This window comes from Musca domestica, unplaced genomic scaffold (assembly GCF_030504385.1).
Source record: "Musca domestica strain aabys unplaced genomic scaffold, Musca_domestica.polishedcontigs.V.1.1 11, whole genome shotgun sequence".
Lineage (NCBI taxonomy): Eukaryota > Metazoa > Arthropoda > Insecta > Diptera > Muscidae > Musca > Musca domestica.
The window spans coordinates 8,224,243-8,246,997 of record NW_026712133.1 but is presented as its reverse complement, the minus strand read 5'-3'; the positions used below and the strand labels follow the sequence as shown (position 1 = coordinate 8,246,997).

General features: G+C 34.9%; 1 protein-coding gene and 1 long non-coding RNA gene across 2 annotated transcripts; both read right to left on the bottom strand.

Annotated features, from left to right (window-relative positions):
* Nucleotides 1-3,415: 3,415 nt before the first annotated feature.
* LOC131806465 (large ribosomal subunit protein uL6-like) lies at nucleotides 3,416-4,259 on the bottom strand. Its single transcript, XM_059130562.1, is given in 4 exon segments — nucleotides 3,416-3,807; nucleotides 3,867-3,923; nucleotides 3,926-4,116; nucleotides 4,241-4,259. Coding segments are annotated over 3 exon segments (570 nt in total). The 5' UTR covers nucleotides 4,107-4,116; nucleotides 4,241-4,259; the 3' UTR covers nucleotides 3,416-3,475.
* A 4,570-nt stretch (nucleotides 4,260-8,829) lies between these two features.
* LOC131805804 (uncharacterized) lies at nucleotides 8,830-9,631 on the bottom strand. Its single transcript, XR_009343832.1, has 2 exons — nucleotides 9,155-9,631; nucleotides 8,830-9,089 (listed from the first exon to the last, which is right to left on the bottom strand). It is a non-coding gene; the product is annotated as an uncharacterized LOC131805804 (long non-coding RNA).
* Nucleotides 9,632-22,755: the final 13,124 nt, after the last annotated feature.

Here is a 22,755-nt window from a genome sequence, read left to right as displayed (position 1 = left end):
AGGTAAAATCATGCAATCAGATGTTTAAAATTTTTTTCAAAAATGTTCATTTCACAACATCTCATTGTCAAGATTTATAGTTATAAATCCATAGTATACACAGAAATCAGAGATGGAAACCTCTTTTTTATTCAATGAAATTTGACAAGGTAAATTACATACGACCAAAATCGCCATCGTCCGTTATCGACATTGTCTGACAGCACGAAATCAAAATTAATGTATGTGATCGTCTAAGGGGCACTTACGTCTGTACTTAAAGGCTCCACAGATCGTAGCTACATGTTTTCCGAATTCGATTTCATATCATATCGATGTTTCGTATCATAAAGGGACATCGGTTATTGTAATAAAAAGTTCTGCAACAAGGCAATTATTTATTATTACAAATTTTGGGATCGCATAAAATTAAGAGTTTTAGAAAATATGTGTTCTCAATTATTGTCCCAACGATATATTTAATTTCCCAAATTTCACCCAGATCTGCCTAACATTTTCCACGAGGTCTACGTTCTGATATTGGAGGATATAGCATGGTCTAACATTGGTATGTAAAAATTTAATTTTTGTTCAAAAATCGGATGAAATTGCCAGAAAACATACAAATTCGGGTTTTTCAAAATGTTTACTGCAACGTATGCATCTACATCTACAGTTTTTGTTCGCGGTTTTCAAAAAAATTGAATGAAAAGTCAAAATTTCTTTTCAAAATTATGTTGTATATTTCTCTAAGGTTTATTTCGCTACAAAAACTGTAGATGTTTAGATGCATACGTTGCAATAAACATTTTGAAAACATCCGAATTTTGATATTTTCTGAACAATTTTTTTTATTATTGTAAAGAATACATACACTTATACAAATAAAGTTGACATATTAAGCCAAGAAAATAAACAAAATAAAATTGTATGGTATCATAGCTCTACCTTGATTTATTGTACCATGGTAGTACCGATTCGTTGTGTTAATAAAAATAATATAATCATTAATACGAAAAAAATAGGGCTGAATTCGATGTATATAACTTTGTTAAAGATGAACGGTGCTACTGCTCAGCTCCAGAACTGCAAGAATGTAAAAATTGTTACTACGATTACCTATATCGAAATTGATTAACATTCTTGCAGTTCTGGAAAATTTGTTTATCCGTATTCAGGATTAAAATACCTACCTGTGATATAAATTTCATAATAATCCGAATAGCCCCTTAAATCAACTTGCTACTATTTTTTTTTTTAATTGGAGAAATTGATTGCAGTTCTGAAACAGCCCAAATTCAAGGTGTACTGAATAAGGTGTAATTGACAATATGATATGTCGAATCTCAGAATAATTTGGGTTACTCGGGTCTAGATGGTTTATTCCACCTCATTCTTCCAAAAAAGCAAAAAAAATTAAATAAAATGTCATGTTTGATCTTAAAATAGCTTCCTTTTGCAGTCCATCGATGCCAAGCAATTCTGAAAACGTGTTGCGATGAATGATATTTGACAGACTTATTGGTCCCGTTGGGACAAACTAAAATTATATGCTTAAAACATTCTTTCCCAAGTTTTTATTTAAAGTATACATGCGATTCTTATCCAGCTACATGCGATTCTTATCCAATAATGGGACAAATGGTTAAAGATGTTTTCTTATTCAGTCCTTTTTATTCGGAGACTTGTAAGTAGTTGTCAATATCCAAAACTTGGGAAAGAGGGAGCCAAACTATATTCAATTCATTAAGGTCTACCACTATATGACCGTTGCCATTTGGGTCTGAAGGCTGCTACTTACTTCGTTCCACAACGTTCAAAGTTCGTTCACGCATTCAACAATTTTATGGAATCAATTTTCCAATGAGCCCCGAAAAGATGTGATAAAGTCACGTAATATACTGCAACCTAGCAAAGAAAAAAGGATGTATTTCCATTTTTCTTTACTTTTGGCAATACGTTGGGTGAGATACTAAAGCTTACGCCTTAAATAGACGTAAATAAATGTTTCGTTATATATGGATCAGAAAATTCTTTGGCCCATCGTTTTACAAAACATTTGCTTGATTTACCATTGTTATTACATGACCATGACTGGGAATACATAAAGCGCTTCTTCGGAAATGAACAAAGGAGCCTAGGGTCAAAATCGAACTAAGTCAACCTAAAACTCCTTTGTTCCTCTACGAAGAAGCCAGCCGATGACTTAAGCCAGCCAGATAAGCGCTTTATGTATTTCTAGCTTAATATCGACACATATTTTACCATAATATTCGTGTCTACGAATTCTTTTGACAGTTCTCTAATGTTTGAAAGGACGCTGTTGTAAATTTTATAACATTAACATAACATCCCATAGTCAGATTAAAAATATCTACATGTGAAAAAAAAAAACTTCAGGCCGATGTGAACATAGCTTCCCATAATCCCGAGATTATGGGTTCCCAAATACATATTTTTCACTCTGCTATTTCTCACCCGATAAACGAATAAGAAACTTTGAAATACCACACGTAGTTCTTTTTATTCTCATTGCAGCAACAGAATTTAACGGGAACCATTTTTTTAAATTTAATGATTTTCTTCAAGTAGCGGGCTTTGACTGGAGCTAAAGATTTTATTCTCTGGGTATGTCCATTACAGTCTCTGCGGACCAAAGTTTATTTAATACTTTCGGCCGGGTCTTGGGATTTACTGCCATTGGCAATGTCCTACACTACGTATATTTTCAATTTTGTTTTCAATGATCGCTTTAGAAACAGTGAAATTAATAAAGGCACTTGTGGATATTTGGAATTCTATTTCTCGGAAAGTATAAATTTCTCCCAAAAAATGTACGCTGTTGTAATCAGGATAAGATCTACATGTGGTAGTATCTTTTCTCGTTTATAGGTTTAGAAACAGCTAAGTAAAAATAGGTATTTTTGTACCTTTGGAACCCAATATCTCGGAATGTATTGATTTCAAAACAAATTTCGGATTTTTCCGCCAGCTGGGCGTACACTAAATTAAAGCGTGATGGGTTTAATCAATTGGTCCGTGCGATCCGTGCAAATATATTTTGTATTTTGGGGAAAGGATTTAATTTACACCCAATTCAATGATGTATATATATCCATCATTTTGCAGCTTTTGCTGAACACTTCATTCTGTTCATCCATATTTTCACATTTGCCTTTGGAAAAATAGTTTTTAAAAAAAAACCTACTTCACTTAGTTAAATTAATACCGTTGTTGGCTCCGTATCATTAACACAACTACAATACTAGAATATTATTTAATTTCACTAATATTTTCAGATGGACTGTAATTATCCGAATTAAATTGTGAGAAAATATTCGAGTAACCATACTCTCTTAATATTTTAAAATATATTATCTTTCAGACCTAACAAGTCCAATATTTTACGACGTTTCGTATTTGTAAATAACATAGGTTTTTAAAGTTTTTAACAGCTTATTTTATTTTTTTTTTAAATAAAATAAGTGAAGCTTCTTTAAACTTCCTCCTTGACAACTGTTGTCTTTTCAGAGACGTACAAACCGTCCAAGAACTTACGGATATCCTTGTTCTTGACGGTGGTGGATTGTTGAATGAGGGCTGCAGATCCCGAAACTGCCTCAATATCATTACCTTCCACAATAAGTTCGTCTTTTTGGGCAGTCGAGTTGACGACAGTAACGCCTGGAGCCATTTGTACACGGCGGATGTATTTTTCTCCCAAGAAATTACGAATTTCAATGACAGTGTTGCCCTCGGATGTAACGCAGTTAATGGGGAAATGAGCGTACACAGCACGCATCTTATATTGGAAGCCGACAGTCACACCTGTAATGTTTTTTAATTACTATTGGGGCTTAATAAGAATGTATTCTGTTTATACATACCTTTGATCATGTTTTCAATATGACTGCAAACAGTACGTACTGCAGCCAATTCTTTTTAGCTCCAAACCATTTTTCAACTTTAAGTGTACGTTTGTTTACCATGTACATATCCAAGGCCAAGTGCTTGAAGCTGCGTTTAAGAATACCTCTTGGGCCCGATATTGTAACAACGCGGGCCTTGACGGACGCCTTGATATTCTTGGGGATCTTAACGCACTGATTGGAGTTAATAGTCCTCATGTTGATAACACTGTAAGACAGGGAAATTTTGAAACAGATGAACCATTTCAAAGAAGACAGTTTAATTTGTAAAACTTGAAACTAAATGCAGGAAAATTGAAAACAGTATATCAGCTACGTAGCAGTAATTATACATTTTAGATCAGACAAATATCAAAATAAACAAATAATTAGGAATTAATTGTTACAAATATTGTACGCATTATACAACTTAACATGTGTATCACGAAATTTTCACATTTTCAAAACATTTAATTGACTATAGCCTCCGATTCAAAACAAGAAAATTTTTATTCTCAAAAAACACGAACTTACAGTTTTAGGACCGACCGGAAAAAGGCGGACAGAAAAAAGGTATTTTTTGACGTTTGTTTGAAGGTAGTTGCCACCCTGTGAATATAAATAATAGTGTTACCACACACGGATATGACATAACAAAAAGATAGATTCTGTGAAAACGTCCATTCTAGTAACCCAAAGTTTACACGAGCTAGTGTATTAGATACTAGCATGAGCAGGTAGGAGTCATAGTACAATAAGGAGGTGAACAGCTTTGCAAAACTACAGAAATACACCTCGAGGCCATACTCGCTTTCTGTCAAATTTGCATACAACATGTTTGTTTCATTTATTCGATAGTTTCCCTAATTTTCAAAATGAGTTAAATAGCGCAAAAAAATTATTAAATGTCTTGATTTTCTTTCAAAAATGTGATCTAAAGAGTTTGATCTTTCAAATCCATGGCAAAACTGGCGAATAGCTTTAATGCGCGTTCCACAAAGTAAGTTTTTTCCAATCATTAATTCTGAAAATATTTTGTTTTTATTTTTCAAAACAATAAATACATACACAAAATTGGAAGAAGTTAGAAAAAAAAATTAATCAGCTGGTAGCTCTACCTTACCTTTTTATTGTACCGTGGTAGAAGTCACATCGACGCAGTTGTTGAACTTTCAAATCAATTTTGCATTTGACATTTTTTAATGAAAAATTATTCAAATTTATAAAAATTGTTAATAACTGCATATTATAACAATCTCCGATTGGCTTCGTGTAGAAAAACATATATAAATCTACAACATTTTTGACATATCAATGTCTATCTACCTGTATTCTTCTACCATGAACAGGAGTACATGGTAGAAGAATACAGGTATATGCATCAAAATTTGGAAACATTGATATGTCAAAATTTTTAAAATGTTTTGTCAAAAATAAGTAAATTTTTATATGTTTTCTTATACGACGCATATTGGATGCATTTTTAAACAATTTTGCAAATTTCAATAATTTTTCATTCAACATTATCAATTCCAAGATCGGTTTGACAGTTCATTGTCCCAGCAGCTGTGTGGATGCCACTACCTGTATTCTTCTACCATGCATGAGCATTTTCTTATGAAAGGCGGATGTCTTAGGTTCTCGCAAATCGCAAATATAATTATTTTAAGTTATTATTTAATGTTTTTTTTACATAACAATGTTTAACGTTTGACGTATCACCTCTATTCTTCTACCGTACCGTCAGCTGTTACGATGTGAGCAGCTAATGTATTGTATTGGCTATACGATTTTCTTTATTTATTCAACATAAATCTACACGATTTACAAAATACTACTTCGCAACCGAATATACACTTATGCAATGTTCCGTATTTTTTAATGGAAATCGAGCTTAAAACTAAGTTCAGACAATTTTAGTAAAATTAAGAAGATAAAGTCATTTCAATTAAACATTCCCATCTCTGTATTTTACCTTGTCAAATTTCACTGTTTAAAGACAATGTTTCCATCTCTGATATGTGTACTTACAATGAATTTACCTTTACTCGTTTTGCAACTTTTCCATATTGTAAAGGTAAATTGGATATCGTAGATAAATTTTTTGCATGCTTGCAGTTTTATAATAGAACAATAATAATGAAAACCTGATAATGTGCATTTTGTCCTTTTACTATTCCAAAGTAAGAGATAACCAAACTGGACTATAAGGAAGAGAAATTAAGGCAAAGTCACGCAATCATATGTTTACAATTTTTTCAAAATTATTCGTTTGACACCATCTCATTGTCAAAATATATATTTATAAATTCATTGTAAGTCCACAAATCAGAGATGGAAACCTTGTCTTTTTGCTCATTTAAAATAAATGTTTTTTTTTTTTCAGAGATATGACAAGCTTTTTTTAAATGTAACTAGTAGTCATTACATTTTTTTCAAAAATGCATCTTTATTTTAGTTAAAAATAAACAGATCGAATTTGAATTTAATTTCATGAATTAAATCTTCAATTCAGTTCTTTAATATAAAAACACTATCTGCGTTATATATATTTTTAATTGAATACATTTTGCTGTTATTGTCATTTTATCAGTATAAAATATGCAACATTAATTTAGTAAATTTTACGTTAAAAGGTGATTGGAAGGAAGTCTGACCTGTTGCTTATCGGACAGTTCATATTTAAATGAAATTTGTAATAACGAAAACAATTTATTCATCCTACAGCATCATGTTTTTATCTATCGTAAAAATGTAATATCCGGCCTTATAGTTGCTCTCATGGCAGAAGAATTTAGGTAGATGCATCAACGCTTGGGAACATTGATGTGTCAGAAGTTTTGAAATGTTTTTCAAAAATAAGTAGAATTTTATATTTTTTCTTATACGACGACAATCGGAGATTGTTATGATATTATTTTTTCAACAATTTTTTACGAATTTACATAACATTTCATTCAAAATTTTCAATTTCAAAATTAGTTTGACAGTTTATTGTCCCAACGGCTGTGTCAATGCGACCACCTGTATTCTTCTACCATTGTTGCTCTGTTCCAAAAGTGCTTTTTACTACGGTAAAAGCTTTATCAAACAATATTTTATTTGTGTGTAGAGTCAGATTTTGCATATGTAGATGTTGCCACATAGTATGATACATGGAGGACAAGTATTAATGGATTAGGGAATAACGTGGCCCAATTATAAGCTCGACCAGCAGGCAAATTCTCAAAAAATACAACTCTTCACCTACATATATTGTCAAAATTGAAAAGAATTCAAGTATTTCGCCTTGACATAATCACATTGCGGCGAATTTACATTTTGTCAATTTTGGCCATAAATATTTGACATATAAGTTGTACACAATACAAAAATGAAAAAGCTAGGTTTTAGACAAATTACTAAATATTTTTGGCACGTTCACCATACCACAGGTGGGGGGGACTTAAGGGACATGAGTACAACTTCACCAGTTACCAGTTTTTTTTTGTTTTAGCAAAAGTTAATACATCGAAAGATATGGGCACTTAAAGATTCATAAGTACTAATTTGAAAACCGAAATACAGCACGAATATCATTGTGATGTGCTAAATTTACTGGTGACAACGATGCACAAGAAAATTTCTCTTTAAGAAGCTGATGGTTTTGTAATAAAATGGCCAAACAAAATCTTCACCCACTCGCGATTATAAAATGTATACTTTTTGGGGAGGTGCCAGGGGAGGAGGGTCCATGGTAGAAGAATACAGGTAGATGGATCAACGCTTGGGAACGTCGATGTGTCAAAATTTTTTAGATTTTGCTTGTATATGTTTTCCTATTGGACGCCAATTGGAGGTTGTTACGAAATTTGAATAATTTTTCATTTAAAAATGCCAATTTTAAAATTGGTTTGACAGTTCACTGTCCCAGCAGCTGTGTCGATGCGACTACCTGTATTCTTATACCATGGGAGGGACCATATTTCTATTTCTCTGCAGGTCAAAGTTTGGCAAAATTTTAGAAGTTACCATAGCCTGTGAGTATTGAGACGACATTGTCCATCTACGAACAAAAATAAAAGAAAACATTTTTGTTGTTGCAAAATGGCCAGGCTTTATCTCTTTATTGTTGTTTTTATAAAAAGCAATGTTTATTAGTGGAGAAAGATGGTAATGTTTACCAGTGGGTAAGGCAAGGAATACCTAGGTTTCGGAAAGAGCCACCAATCCTCATCGGTTCCCTTGTTTTTTGTCTGGGATATTCTCCCCAGAATTTATTTAAAAAAGACTTCCATGACAAAAAACATTTTTTACATAAATGACGAGATCGTAAAACTCAATAGAAAAGGAACCAAAGAATTAAATAAAACTAAAATTATTTTGGAAAGTTTTCTAAATGGGGCTGTTGAAAAATGGGGCTAACACCATTAAAATACAGAACATCGGAATGTTTTGTTATATGGGCGCAATAGGAAAAAGTGGACCTTTATAGACAATGATCTGTAGGAAGGTCGACCCGTTACAAACTGTTAATTGCAAATTTGGAATAATTTTGTAGAAGAATGTGACTAAAATCATAAAATATTGAATATCGGGAGATACCGATATATCTCATTTTCAATACCAACCATCCTATACACACAAAATTTCCAAGCTCTTTGTTAAATAATGTGGACTGTATCATGATTACAACAGGCAAACAGACTGACACAGCGACTTAGAATTGTATGCTGATCATAAATATATATACTTTATGTGGAATTAAATTAAGTTTGGACGCTGAATACAATCGATTTTATTATTTTTTATTTGCCTGGTTTAAATTTGCGCATGTTTGTGTTCTTTTCAATCATATTAAATACGTTAAGAAAATATTAAAATCCAGTTGCAATCAAAATGCGTATTACAACGTATGAAGGGACAAAAATTACAGTTTTAGCGAAATAAGTCTACAGTGAAATAAAGAACATAATTTTGAAAAGACTTGTACACCTTTCATTTAATTTTCTAATAATAATAAATGTAACAAGTTATTTTGTTTATTTGATAAACAACTTTCTGCATTTGTTGATAGTAATTCTGACATTACAATCCAAACAGGTAGGCCTCTTTGCTTGCAAAATTTTCCAACTCATCGTACCGTGCATTAAACTACGGTCACCTAGACAGCGAGAATTTAATGCCACAATCTCCAGGTTACAGCAGCAGAAGTGATCAAGTCTGATGGTTAAAGAAAAATATAAATATATAAAAATAATATTCTGATGTTGGATCGAATGTTTCACCATAAGTGTTGGGTATAAGTTTTGCTGGGGAGAGTAAGTCGTTTGAATTCGTGGAGTGACTGGAAGAACATGCCGAGATGTTCGTAAAAATGATGCCTGAGGTTCTCCACGGATGGGCATTAATGTGGTTCCGCAATAATCGCAAGCCATGGCAATCTTGGGAGGCATTCCGAAAAGATCTTTTAAAGTTCTTCCTCCCTCCGCAATTCATGGAAAACTTAGAAGACGACATACGCCAAAGGAAGCAGAAGCCTCGGGCGTTATTTAAGGACTACATGTCGTCCATGCAAGACTTGATGAGGCATACCGATTACACGGAGGAACAGAGAGTGGAGCGAATTTAATAGAATGCCCTACCTGAGTATATGTGGTACATCAGGCGGAAGTATTTTTCCGATTTGGCGGGCCTCCTGAAGATGGCGGAAGATCTCGAAGATATACCATCCATACCAAGTACTGCCAGAGACCACCACAGACACATCGAGCATGTAAAACTAAGAAAGGACCCAGAAAGAGCTTACAACCCCGCCACTGTCTGCCATCGATGTGGTCAAGAGGGACACGTCGCAGCCAGTTGACGTAATCAACAGATTACGGAAAGTGGTTAGGACAATAGAGTGTTGCCGAAAACGTTTGGGAAACGAGCGTCGAGCCTGCATGGACCTAGGGAATGTGGGTTCAATGACGGTTCCCCCTACAACCGAAGCACAGCCCTTTATTTCGCGGACTCACGTCTAATTGCCAAGATTTTAATAAAGAATGACTTGTATTCGGCCACTGTCGACACCGGAGCAACCAGAAGTTCTGAAAGCGAGAAAATGGCGCAGATAATTGATCTCAATACATTGAAGAGCGTGTCAGGAACCACAATCAGGCTAGCAGACGGGTCCCAGCGAGAAATACAGTAAATAATGACTACAGAGGTATGCTTTGGTAAGAGCCGACAAAAAATTGGATTCTTTGTGATGTCAGATGCCAGTGAAGACATAATTCTTGGATTCTTGGATCCGGGCGGAGCTGTGATATACTCTTAAAGCAAATCAACGTGCAGGTACACACTCAGCGAAAAATCTGCATCTCGCGGTGACATCGACTAGCAACATAAGCCCGGTGCTTTACAGTCAGAGATTCCAAGGCAACAACATGACAGAAAAAACGGCACAAAGGGTTCCAAAAGCGGAACCAGTACCAAAGACAACATGCATTTCGGCGAACGACAAATATCGCACAGCTCCGAAGCTTAGGAAACAAGTCCTTAACGCACCATCCAAAAATCCGCGACCCGCGATCTCGCCGAAGTCAGTCCAGAGAACGAAGCCAAACAATTACTCAATTACTTCAATGAGGAACCCAACCGTTGCCTTCCATCGCAACGCAGCTACGAAGACTCCAGGTAGTATCACAGTACTTATGAAAACTTTTAAAGAGGAAACCTCCAGACCCCCCGAAGAACTAAGAAGTGTTGCGGCTATACCTGCGAGATTGGAGTATGACGTTAACTTCCTTTGCGAAATAAGACTCTCCGCGGAGAGTAATATAAGCGAGTAGTTACCGTCGAAAGCTGTAAACTCCGAATATTGGTAGGACGCAAGGGTCACGTAGTTGTCATACCTAGAAATTAAAGAACCCCACCCAGGAAAGGAGAAAGTGTGACGGCAAAAATCCTTCGTAATTTTTGCCTACACAAAACGCTATGAGAAATTTTCCAGCCAATTATCACAACAACAGACAGCATCACTCATCACCATGATTGGCGGTGATGAGCATATGTGATGTTGTTGTGATAACTAAATTTTGTAAACAAGTTCCCGTTACTCCACTGCGATCACGTGGTGGGGCCGGGTATAAAAGGGCAGTCGATGGCAGAATAGGGACAGTCAGTGCCAGACCGTAAACGTGACAACACCAGCTTCGATCCTTGTAGCGAAAGATCTCTTGCAGCCGTATCCCTGAATATCCTGTAGCCTGCTTGAGTACTTATCCAGGTCTCTCGCATAGAATCCATCTTGAATCCTGAACACCCTGTTCCTGTATCCTTGTCCCGTTCCTTGAGTACTTATCTAGGTCTCGAGTGGAAGAACCCCCAATCCCGACCCGAAGACGAGTAGGATAGATGTTTAAATCTATAGGTTATATATAGTTCAAGTTCCACTTCAAATAAAAATATAATATAAAAAAGTAAACCACTGTCTTTTTCTTTCTCAATAAATAAAATATCTGTCGACGATCTATACTGGCCCAGGGGGAGAAATCCTGTCGTTACAATGTTAGTAAAGTTCAATTTCATAGCAAGCTACCTCGGATCTCTTGTGTTTATTGCCGAACCCAGGAATAATAATACTTATGGATATTTACATGATAAAATAATAATATTAGAATGAAAAGATGTAGGTAACCAGGGGCTCAATTCTCGTTCTAGGGACATGTGAAATAAATATATAATGTCATATGAAAAAAATTATAACATAATATATTTCATTTCATGATTCCGAAGAACAAGAATCCAGTCCTAGAGAAGGGAACATATTTACCAAAATTTACACATAAATAAAATTTAATATTTAGAGGCCATATCAACGCTTGCAGGACAATATAAACACAATTAATAGATATTCAATTTATATACAAAATGCAGTGTGATATAAATGGAATCTTTTAAATACTGCCCGAAAGAATTACCCACAAGATATTAAAACAAGACATCGACAAGTTTTCACGCGGGTACTGGTATCAATTAAATTTGAAAATATAGGTTTTGGATGAGTTGTTCCCACTTCATTGGTACCGGTGTGTTGATTTTGAACAGATCTACAGCGACAAAGGGAATTTGTAGAGCGAGAAAAAGAAAGAAAAAAAGGAGACACCTGGAGAAGTTGAACAACGTTGCAGGCTGGGAGCATGGTGGAATCAAGAAGTTATCTCTGTGCAATCATAGATGTTAAGTTTGCACAATAAAACCTCGGGGAATAAGTGTCGGCGAAGGCCGACGATTAGATGTGATACAAACAAAAAGCCAGCTGTTTAAACGAGACGAATGGTTTCGCTGTAGAATTAATTCTCGATCCGGCTCGAGCGACCAAATGTTTAAGTGGGAAGAGAAAGACAACCGAATGGTTTGGCTGTTGATTCAATTCGAATTTTTATTTAAAGATACTTTTCTTAAGTGCTACAAAAACTATTCTAACTTAACCTAATCGCAGCCACACAATTATTCATATCTATTTTTAGATTTAATAGGGAACATTACATGGCTGTCTGTCTCTTCATTCAAGTGGTCTTGGCTATCCACTGTACGCATCGATACTGTGAGTGTGGGTCATGACCTTATTATCTTACACATTATCGTATGCGACAGCTCACAAGATCACTGAATTCTACATATGTGATGTTTTATCGCTGGGGACTGATCATTTTCAAATATTTATTTTTATTTATTAGATTTTCCCAGCGCCTCACCCACACTCAAAAGTATGTACAAAGTATTTGTACATTCTCCCGGGCGGCGTAAATGCGTATATTTTATTGGACTGAATTAGTATTTAAAATGGATCATGAAGAAGATTATATAAAAATATACAGATATTTAAACTTAAAAATAAAACTTTAACTAATAATTATAATATATTATTTGGATGCAAGTGCTTACAGGAAAGACTTCTCTATCCAGCTTCTTCCAACGCTACCGTCACCTTTATCAGCCGGTTTCATCTTCCAAGTCATAGAATTCCTTGTTGAAGTATAATTTAGTAGTTGCTGGCTGCTATAATTCAAAGTGCACTTTTTTAGGGCATCCGAGTTTAGCTCGTTGATGATGTATTTTACACGCGGTTTTTCAATGAGGATTCCCGGGGTTTGTCATTGTTACCTTGCTGTGGAACCGAAGTTGGTTTCGCTGTGTAATAATCCTTTTTTCACTTTGCCTCGCTTATCTTCTCCGAAGTTTTCTGATCCTTCTGAATTATCACATCTCTCTTAGATGGTTTTGTGGCAATTGGGATCCACTCCAAAAATGTTTTCGAATTCTTGCAGCGATGCATCGATATACGCTGGCTTACTTTCTTTGTCATGTGATGCTTCGAGTTTTGCCACCTTGACTTCCAATTTTCTATTTTGCTGTTCCAGATCTTGTAGTTGCTTTTTCAGGTCATGTCGTTGCTTGTCAGACTCTTCTCTAATGGTCAGTAGTACATTGTCAAATTTATCGACCAAGGACTGCAACAAATCTTGAAGCCTCATTTTGGTATCATTCGCTTCTTTCAGGTCATTTTCTAATAGGTTTATTCTAGTAGTTGATTTGGTCAATTGGGATGTCATGCTACGGCTTTCCTCTTCCTTAGCTTTATCGTTGTTGCCCATATTTTCCCCTTTTCCTCCAAGTGAGGATTTGCCGGCGGGAACATGTACATTTCCTCAAAATCTTGAGCGGCCACATAAACGCACCAGTCACATTCGTAATCATGTGAATAAAACAGCCAATATCTTCGGGCCATCTCGAGAGTCTCCCGGTCACGATTATACCTTTCATCTTCTCTGTTGTCATCCAAAGGGCATTTTATATCACCCTTTGCCTCTTTTTCACAGCTTGTTGTCTGTGAGGGCCTATGCTTTGTTGTCGGGCCAAAGTTGGGAAATACAATCTTCGCACAATCCTCAGCCTCCATTGCTACTTCCTCCGGACTAAGGAAATAGAACTCACATTCGAGGCTCCAGCCATCTGGTGGTTTTAAACTCTCCTCAATTTCAGCAGGATTTCCAACCCACTTACGGCCTCGTGTTCTCGTGGCCAACAGTTTACTCCCTAACTCGAGGGATTTATCTACTGCTGCAGAACATTCCTGGATTCTCTGGGGAATGTCCTTCTTAAAACTTTTTAGCTTTTGAACGTAATAGGCGTTTTCTATCAGAATTTTGTAGCGATTCACACTGTGAATATTTTTAAATTGGCTTACCGATGCCAATGTTGTGCAGAAATAATCTGTCAAAACTAAAAAACTTGCTTCTTTATCCATTATTCCGAATTCCTTTTGAATTTTAGCATTGGACAATTTGATGTCCTCTTTTCAGTTTGTTTTATTTTTTACTTGTCCCCTTTTAGTTTTTTTGTGTATATTTTTTTGCTTTTGCCCCTGTTGTTTTTGTTTGTTTGCCCCTATGGCTTTTTTATTAAAATGCCTCAGTGGACTTTGTTTTTTGTAGAAATGCTCCTATTTTTCTGAAGAATAGCTACATACACTTGTAGAGAGTCTCATACCACTGGTGGGAGAAAACTCCTGCAATTTTCTTTTTTGTGGTCGCTAGCTCTTTTCACTTTATAAAAAAGTGAAGGCTCGATTGAGCAAATGTAAATTGAAAAGAGACGCACGACCTTATGGTTTGGCTGTTGATTCAATTCTAATTTTTATTTAAATATACTTTTCTTAAGTGCTACAAAAACTATTCTAACTTAACCTAATCGCAGCCACACAATTATTCATATCTACTGTTAGATTTAATAGGGAACATTACTGCCTGTCTCTTCACTCAAGTCGTCTTGGATATCCACTGCACGCATCGATACTGTGTGTGTGGGTCAGGATCTTTATTATCTTACACATTATCGTATGCGACAGCGCACAAGATCACTGAATTCTACACATGTGATGTTTTATCGCAGCTGGGATACGGATCATTTTCAAATATCAGGTTAAGGTATGGAAACAAAATTATCTTTAAATTAGAACAACGACGTGTACTAGAGTTTACAATAAAGCACAGGTGATATCAAGCAACTGAATGATTGCTGCATGACAAATCAATCATATGTGAGTATATGAAATCTGTCTCTCGTACTACAACAGGGTATAGTAATTAGGAGTAGACAGAATTTAACGGATATAAGCTTTTAAATAAAATAATCGAATTTTAAGTAGTCATCATTTGACTCGAATTGCTCACGATAGAGCTATCTCTACGCAAAAGAGTGCGATGTCTCTGATTGAACTTTCGACAATAATAACTGCTACCATTTTTGAATTAGTGTCCCTTACATAAACTATGCCTTTTCCCCAATTTAAATCTTTCCACCAGTGTACAATTTACGAATCGAGAACAAGCACGTAATCTATGATGCTTCTCCGAGAAAGGAACGCAGCTAGAATTATGAGACAAACGTTAGGAGGAGTCATTATATTTCAGACAGTGAGATACTCGAGAGGACACTTGATTGCGGTTCAAATTTACAAACACAGAAGAGTATCAATTCTCTCTTTCAATAATGCATCTAATTCTTTCCAAACTGAACGAGACGCTTTAGTTTTCACATTTTGCTCCCATAAAGCGTGAGTAAATACCACGAGCAGATCCCCTCACATCGAAAATTGCTATTGCCGAAAGACAGATATTTATCCCGCGTTGTATCGAATTAAGTCCCGAACTAAATTCCTGCTTCAACAAAGTAAGATCGAACAATGACTTCGAATTCCGGCTGCTTCTTAATCTTAGCAATAAATCAATAACTTAATAAAATAATGGTTACGAAACACTGACATATCAAAGTTTTTCGGCAGTGGACGTGAGCTTCCAAATTTAAAACGAATACGTTTGAATACGAATGGTTCTAGTCGTGGCACAATTAATTTTTACTCAAACAATATGTTTACAGTTTTTCACAGTTTCAACATTGAAAACACCGCATTGTCAAAAAGTATATTCATAAGAACATTAAGTAAACAAAAATCAGAGATGGTAACTCGGCAGACTTTTTCACATCTTCATCAATTAGTGCCCAATAAGAATTGAGACAACTGCCGATATCAGCGAATGTTTAGTGCATTTCTTTGAACGCTACTCAGACCTGCCAAATAGACCTTTTGATCAAGAGGCTCTCTCTTGCAGCGGTGGACTCTAGATCGTGTATGTCCTTCCTGACACGTTAGGGTGGGGCATCCAAGCAGTTATTGCGATGAAAGCATGTTGTTATGCTGACGTATGGGAAGAACCTAGATGGTCCATTGGTGCCAGGAGGTGACCTTGTCACAGCTCTCAGGCCAGCATTCTGACAGGTTTGGATATCCTTCCACTGCGTAGCACTTGCATTCGTAGACCGTCGCATTGTAAGGGGTTAACATAGACTTTTTCGCGATTGCAACTAAATTTCCCTTGACCTGCATATTTAAATCTGTTCTCATCTTTGCCGACAATGTGGTAAAAATGTGGCTTTTGGCTTAGTGATGGAAATTTTATTTTCCTCGCGTACGATACATATAGATATACGATACATATAGTTGATTATCCAACGTTTCAAACTTGGGCGAAAGGTAGTTTTCTCAACATGCTCAAACAGTGTACTATTTGGAATCTCTATCTATAGTGTACAATTGGAGGCTTACATAAAACCTGAAATCGTGGCGGCTTATGTTATCATAAGCTATGTGCATCGATGAATTTGGTCGTCCAGGCTCCGATTTTCAGAATTGTAATTGGGGCATTCACGTTATTTATACAGAATTTATAGTTAGTTACTAGTTTATCAATTTATTGGTCCGCTTCAGAAAATTACATCAAAACGAAAGTGTTTGACATTAAAAGAAAAAGTGGAAATTATTGATACAACACAGTAAATTAAATTAAAAAATTAGTTTATTAACAAGTAAAAAAACAGCTAAGTTCGGCCGGGCAGAACTTTTAATATCCTCCAACATTTGAAGGAACTTGAAAAATTTAAATAACTTCCGGAAACTTAAATGAAAACTGTTATATGGGACAATACAAGGACGTGGACCTGCTTACGATTTTTTTCATTATTTAACGGACTTATTTCAAATTTTGTATTTGAAGTTCGTAATGTGTGCTACCGCCTAGGACAGAAATTTTTGTATTCAGATCCATATTTGAAATTCGTAATGGGACTATAGCCTATGACAAAAATTTCTAAGCCACATCTTCGTATAGTTAGGTAGTTTTCGGAATTTTTTTGATATTTCTTAAGTTCCCTCCAAATGTTGGAGGATATTAAAAGTACGGTCCGGTCGAACTTTGCTGTATTTTTTAATTGTTTGTTGTACCAACGTTCATTTTTCCATATATCTCATTGTTGTTTCCCTCGCACTCTATAAAGTACGTTGTGTTTATCTTCGATGTTTATTTTGTTTTTTAGTGTCGCTGAACATTTTTGGAGTGTTTTTCGTTTTTTGCGCTTGTCGTATGTTTGGTTTTAGGAACTTTTCCGATATGTGTAATATGTAAATCATCGACTTGTATGTTCAACCCTCATTTTTCTGCTTTGGTCTTGTGCGTCTATTTTCAATGAAGTTGTTGTTCTTGTTTTAGCTTTGGAATTTTTCGTCAATTATATTTAATACTCTGCGACCAAAAATTTTGGCAGTGTTAATTTTTATTTGTTTCAGATGCTTTGTATAGAAATTTATGTTTCTACCGGAAGCTGTCGGTTTTTGGTACCAATCAAATTCTATTTTCTCACTCTTCCTACCAACGATTGTGTCCGAATAGGGAATGCTTCCATGTAATTCTTCTTCCATCGTAAATTTGATATTGTCATTAAAGCTTCTTAACGTTGTCAGCGTCTTGCACTTGTTTCAGAAATAACAAGAAGATCGTCGACATACTTCGTCACAATCGTCAGTTTTGTTGTAAATTTTTCCAAACACGTGTCAAGAAGTTTCTCCATAACCAAATCTGCTACGAACCCATTGGCAGTCCTTTCTTTCTTTGTACACTTTGTCGTCATAATTGAAATAGCTGTTGTCCTTAATGCAGAAAGTAAGAATACTGAAAAATAAGCTATTTGTCATATTTGTGTGTTCTTTTATTTCGTCCCATGTTTCTTCTATTAAACGTATGCCTAAATCTACAGGAATACTAGGATACAGGGAAACAGCATCAAAGGAAACCATTCTTTCCATTTTTCTGATGGTAACATGCTGTAGTTTGTCCTTATAAGCTATAAAGTCTATGACGTTGTATCCATGGCATAATTACAGAAGGTAGAACAAAGCAACCCCCTAGATACATTTTTTTCTTTTGGTGCCCCTATTCGGTCAAAACATATACACATTTTGTGTATGTGTGTGTATTGTTTTGAATAAAATTACAATAATTTGAAATAATTTTTTGAAATTTAGTTGCAAAATAAATGCTAATTTTCGACGTGAATGGGTATCAAATTGTATAATTTTGTGATATAAAATGTATTGTCCTACTATTTTTAGATTCAAACCCCCGAAATTCCATTCTTGTTTCGCGGGTTTTCCCAATATAAGGATTTTGGTAAAAAAATTAAAAATAAACGAAACCAACTGTTGCATATTCAATTTTTTAACACTATAAGACTCCAGCATAAAGTTGCTTTTTTCTTGTTTCTTTGAAGTTGAGCAGCTTTTCTTATTGAGCCACGTTTGTAACTAGAATTGCTGTTAAGATTTTTCAAAATGTTGACGATATTTCTACAGAGTTTAATCGATAGAGAATTGACTGAAGAGCAATTTGGACGCAGAGGGTAATCTTCTTTGTGGATTTTAGGAAGTCTAGGAGCTGTACCACATCAGTTCTGAGTCTTTTATTTTCTAAAACTGAATAAAGTTGTTTTTAAACAGTTCATCCATCAGTTCATTATTTCGTTTGATCAAATGTGTTGTAGTCATTTATTATGTTATTCATCCTGTAGTCATTTTTGTTCATTGCATTTTATTTGCGGCAATTGTTGGTTGTTGCATTAAAATATTAAAAATATATAACAATTCGCTGGAATTAATTTTTTTGAAGAACTTTGAAAAAAATTATTTTCGAGAAATTATTTATCAAACGAGTGTTTATAAAATATTTTTTGATTCAGAAAGATATTTATTAATCGTTTTTTTTAAATCTGCGAGATTTTTTTGATTGATTTAATTTTTTTTTTTCATTTGGCTTCAAATCTTATTGGGTGAAAACGCAGCTTTTTAATTTTTTTGACTCGTGCAAGCAACTTCTGTTTTTTTTATTTTCACAAATAAATCGCCGATAAATTTAGTACTCTGAATCCAAAGTACATATTTTTTGACATTCCATTTTTTATTCTTTTCAAGTTTTTCTGGGGACTTTCTTAAGTTTTTGTTGCAAAATTTGTTATAAAGTCTCACATCACAGCCAAAATTATACATGATAATTTTCGTCTTGTGTTAATGACCTGCTGGATTATACATCCATTTTATGCATCCTGCAGCACTCGAGACATCACGAGTTAAGATAAATTCATTCTACGATTAAGTTAAGCGGTCTTATGTGGGATGTCGAGACTATGTTTTAGAAGACATAAACAATCAGAAAAAAACAAGATGAGGACTCAATATCTAGAGGCCATCGATTCATACGAGAAAGCTATCGGCACATATAATAGTCGAAGCTTATACAGAAGGAAGATAAAGAAAAGTCGAAATGAGAGGCACTTTTGAAACAACAATTAAGAACGGAAACACCGTTGTCAATACTGCCCTCATGTGACACCGACACACCATGTCCCACTCAATAATGATGGGTTCGAGATAACCTGGAAGAATTTAACTGAGAGATATTAGAATCGGAGAATGCAGGTCAACGAGCAACTGAACATTTTATTCAATTTACCAGCTGTTAAGTGGAAACATTGAAAGTCGACGTTTCAGGATGGGACTCAATACAACATTTTGGAAATACCATTCACGATTGTTAGACTCTTTCTTTTGGGCAGAATTTAATAATACTTTGACCCACAAACTTAAAATTTTAGAATCAGTTGGTAATATAAAGCCAAGCTTTTCGAAATCGAATACTCAGAGTCAGATCAGGATTGAACATAATAAGGTCACAAACAGTTTCCAGACCAATAATTACTAAAGCAAGTAAATTAATCAACAAACTAAGGCACATTATCAGAATACGTGTCAAATTTGTAAAGCTTATAATTTCATATGGGATTGTAATCGATAGGATTAATCTTGTTAATATTTCACATTTGTGTTGTGGTCTTAAATATTTACAGTCGGATCACCCATGAAATCTATTAGTGTCTTGTTGGCCTAAATTACTGTTTTTGGATGGATAATTGGCAGACCCTTATTGGAAGAAGCTCACAAGATTAGAAAAATGTCACTCTGCAGCACTATATCAATTGATGAAATTTTACACGCTTTTGCCGTTTAAAAAGTGTGAGGAACTTGGAGACTCAAGAAATATTGCCTTCTCATAATTCTATAGAATGGAAACTCCTTAAAAATACAAAAATCTTACAAAAAACTTACTAAGTAAAAAAGAGGTCAATGAGTTAACAGGCATCCTTACGGGGCACCTGGGCCTACAAGATAGGATATGCAGAAAACCGCATATGCAGGACTTGTGGGGAAGATGACGAAACATTGGAACACTTTCTCTGCCAATGCCCAGCGGTTTCAAATTTCAGATCCCAATTCTTAGGGAACGATTCCATACCAGACCTTAATCAGACCATGGTAAATGATATAAAGCAGTTACGAAATTGCATAAAGGCAACTGAATTTCAAATATAAAAGACTGTAAACTGCCCGCCTTCTTCAAAAAACTCTTAGTCCAGAGCGCACAACAGGCCTATACTGGCTTAAGTGTATGCCCAACATGGCATGCGGCGAATTGCTTCGCTCCTCTTTTCAGCCTAACCTAACCTACATGCAGGTCCAGTTTTACAATAAGATATTACACATTTATAATGCCGACGTTACCAAGATGTGCCGACAGATTTTGTTGGACCCTAGTCCAACACAGTTTCACGAATATTATTTAGAAAATTTTCGTGAAATCCTATTGAGGATTATGAGTGGTTTACGGTAACATTTGGGGTTAATTTAACACGCTTCCTAGCATTTAGAACTCTCATTCAATTTGCAGAAGATACAAAAGACACATCCACTAGCACCGAAAATAATTTTTATGACATTATTTTCAATCGAAGATACCATAAAGTCTCACAAGAAGTTAGTAGCCGCTATGAAAATTGCCAAATTGTTGTAACTGCCAAACTAGTCAAGGCTTGATAAGATTAACTGTTTTTTTGTTTGAAAATAATTTTTTTTTTAATTTTTACACGGTTTTTGTAATTGAGGCGCAAAGTAATGAATAATACTGAAAAAATCCGCCGGAGGAAATTTAGAGATGCTTTGGGCCCCTTGTGCTACCACAGTGCCGTGAGAATATTTAATAATAAATACCTGTGCTTACTCTTAAATAATAAAAACGTTATAACATTTCAAAATATTTACATTTTTGCACAGAATGTCTTTTTGAGTTTTTTTTTTGTTTTATTTTGTGCTTCAATTTATCATTCGTAATGCCAGATTGTTTAGTTTTCATTATGAATAACGTTTGTTGGAAGAAAATCTGGGTTTCAAGAAAAAAATGATGTGGCAAAACTTTGTTAACAATTGGCATCGTCAATTGGGTTAATTTTTTTAATTATATAAATAAAAAGAAAAAAATGTAAATTTAAATGTGTATTTATTCACCTTGAAACTTTCAAATACTTGATATCCGCGCTATCAGCCAAAGTGATTTAAATTCGCACTTACAAAACAAATACAATTTCACTTGCAAAATCCAAAGTGGTTTCAAACCAAAAAAAATGCGATTTCGCTTTCTAAGTACGGAATTAAATTCACTTTGGGTGATAGCGCGCATATTATATTACACTACAAACAAACAATACATAATTGCGAAATTTTTTCATCCCGTTGCAACTAGTTATTGATGGTAATTGTCAATTTGTAAGCATTTCCCTCGCAGTACATTTTTTAAACGACTCTACGTTTTGAACAAACATAGTATGTTTTATATGTCTCAATGTTAGAATTTATTCAGTCCATTGCATTTATAACAAATGCCGATAGAAATAAACTGTTTAGCATCACGTCTGGTATATTCAAAAAATTTAATAGCTTTTAGGTGAGTGTACATAACTAGCTTGGCCTCACAGGAGAGTGTCACAGTTCGCCAGATTTAGACATTGGGTCATCCGGTCTGATAAATGACTTGACTTAGCAACCCGTCATTTCTCCTAGCTCAGACTATCTCCCGATAATCGTCTCCATCAGTAGATCGCCCGATTTCATAACCTCTGAACGCCGCACTTTCCTTAACCATTGGAAAGCCCATGACTCAATAAGAAAGATTGCTCAACTTCAAAAAAGAATACCCATCTGTAATTATTGTCACATTTTCTGTAATTTTCCTTGTCACATTTCTCTACATAAAACAGGTTCCCATCTCTGATTTGTGTATGTACAATGGACTTATAAATACAAATTTTGACATTGAGATGTTGTCAAATGAATAATTTTTGAAAAAATTGTAAACATATGCTTGCATGACTTTACCTCCTTGTTTCTACGATGCTCAACTTCAAAGAAACTAAAAAAATGAACTTTGTGCTGGAGCCTTATAGTGTCAAAATGACTTTTAAATATGCAATAGATGGTTTGGTTTATTTTCCATTTTCACAAAATTCTTATATTGGGAAACCCGTGAAACAAAATGGAATTTTGGGGTTATTCCACAAGATTGGATCTAAATAGTAGGACAATATGCTTTATCCCAATATTGTACAATGTCCTGCCCAATTACAT